The 2,360-nt window shown below is 33.0% G+C and overlaps 1 protein-coding gene across 1 annotated transcript; it reads right to left on the reverse strand.

Moving 5' to 3' along the window:
• Positions 1–318: 318 nt before the first annotated feature.
• Positions 319–2,113, reverse strand: LOC141714194 (uncharacterized). Its single transcript, XM_074517726.1, has 2 exons — positions 2,041–2,113; positions 319–794 (listed from the first exon to the last, which is right to left on the reverse strand). The coding sequence occupies exons 1-2, from the start codon at positions 2,111–2,113 to the stop codon at positions 319–321; spliced, it is 549 nt and encodes a 182-aa protein (XP_074373827.1).
• Positions 2,114–2,360: the final 247 nt, after the last annotated feature.

Consider the following 2,360-nt stretch of genomic DNA (forward strand, 5'->3'; position numbering starts at 1 on the left):
AGGATTTAATTACCTCCTTCGTTATCAACGTATTTCAGTAGATGATGATTAAAACCTCTTTTGTATAAGACACCGTCATACTCCACGTACTTTTTCGCTTGGTAGTGAAGACGACGAGCTTGGCCTTTATTTTTCGGTAAGTCCCCAGATGAATATAATTTTGTATAAGAGTCATCCAAGTTTCTTCTTAAATTTATTCAATTTGTAACAAATCTACTTCAGGAATACTTGAAACTTCTTAAATTACCAAGAGAATTTGCCCGAGCAGTACACTTTCCATTTGTGATCCATTTTTTCTAATGCAACTTCATAGCCATCTTATTCTCTCGGTACGCCTTCCAACCTAACATCACCAAATCTTCTAAGCGAGCGCTGCACACACCTCATATAGAGCTCGGTCTGAGGTCTCCGAGCTTGATACCCCACGTTAACCTGGTTAACTACTAACTCTGAATCACTCAAAGCTATCCAATTTACAACTTTCACTTCCGATGCCATTTTCAGATCATTGATCAGGGCCTCATATTCAGCATCATTGTTAGTGGCGCAGAACTTAAAATGGATAGTACTCATCAAATGATGCTCTTCCGAAGTAATTTGAACGATTCTGGCGCCAACTCCATCGTCGTTAACGGCTTCATCCACGTGGAGGATCCACCAAGGGTGTGGGAACTCTTCTATCACAATTCTTGGGATATTTTCATATGAATAAGGTTCATCCAACACTATAACTCTTACATTAATTTTAGAATCAAACTCAAGTAAGAAATCGGTCAAGGCTTGGCCTTTGATCGCTGTTCGGAGACAATACTCCAATTCAAATGCCCCAACTAAATTGCCTATTTTAATATTCTTCCTGACGACTCCGGTGTTGGGTTTCGAGGCATAAAACGCAGCAGAAACAATGTTTAAAAATTGTAAAAACCACAAAATCAAAACTCATCGCAAGATCCATGTGAAAAGATAATATTTAATTAGTGGTTAAGATGTTTACCTCAAGAAGCTTTACAATTTCGGTTTTCTTATGAGGTCCAAGCTTTCAACAATCACCACGTATCCCGTTGCGAAACAATCTACGCCTTGAAGGTATCCACATGAATGATCGAATGAAGGATGATTGTGTGCTAGCACTCGTAAATCAGAAGCCGCCTTTTCTCTCTATCTCTCTCTCTCAAGCTGCCAGGGTTTGTATTTTATCTTAGAAAAACGTAAAACACTAGTTGAGGCTTAATAAGATATTATATAGGCAAGAGAAAAAGACTTCTAACCCTAAACTAATGTAGAATTTTAATAAATCCAAAACTCCTAGTTATAATTAATTAAGTCTTACTTAATCATCCTATAACTCAATTTCGGATTTAATAGTAAATTCGAATTTCTTATTTATTTGATTAATTAAGTCTTACTTAATTAATAAAAAATAAATCAAATTATTTATATTTAATTTAAATCCAAATTTAAATTAGATGATCCTTTAATCATTCTTTGTGTGACCCTTTAGGTTATTATTATGTTGGCAATAATTTTAAATCTAATTTAAAATCATAAACAATGAGTGTCATCTAATAATAAATTATTGTTACTCGAGTAATAATAATTAAATCGGTGATTGATTAAACCTTTCGTGAATAATGTATAATGGAATTTAATCTCTTTAACCATGTATTATCGATTAAACTCAAAGCATGTTATATGTATAAATAGTATATTTATAATATTATATGTATAAATAATATATATGAATTATATTTTATAATTATTTCAAATAAATATTTTTTGGTAAAAAATATTTAATTAATAGTTTGATACAATTTTTTTTGCTTAAAATAATATTTATTTATTATTTTAAAATTCACATAATATTCACGAACAGTTCATGTTCAGTTCGATTAGTACCGAACTCGAGTTTGGACAAGAAATTTTGTTCGATAAGATTATCGAACAATGTTCGGTTCGTTAAGATTTTATCTGAGTTTGTTAAAAGTTCGTCCGAGTTCGTCCGAGTTTGGTTCGTTTATAGCTCTACTTTCATATATCCACCATGGTTTCCACTTCTCCACGCCATTGAAACCTTCTCTACGATCATTCTCATAGTCTCGACCATATTATCCATCGAATCAGGAGGAGGAGCTCTCTCATGGTTGCGGTGTCATTTCTGATTTCCGAAAAGGTTTAGGGGTACATGCGTTGAACCACGGGGCGTCATATCTCCACGATTGGCGTCTTTATTCCATTACATAAGTAGCTTCCTTAAGTCATCATCTGTAATATACAGGGATTTCACGACTTGTATTCTCGAATATTATATATGAATGTGTGATATTGTATAAAATTAGAAAATAAAAATATCTTATTTTATA

The sequence above is a fragment of the Apium graveolens genome, chromosome 3 (assembly GCF_009905375.1).
Source record: "Apium graveolens cultivar Ventura chromosome 3, ASM990537v1, whole genome shotgun sequence".
Classification (NCBI taxonomy): Eukaryota; Viridiplantae; Streptophyta; class Magnoliopsida; order Apiales; family Apiaceae; genus Apium; species Apium graveolens.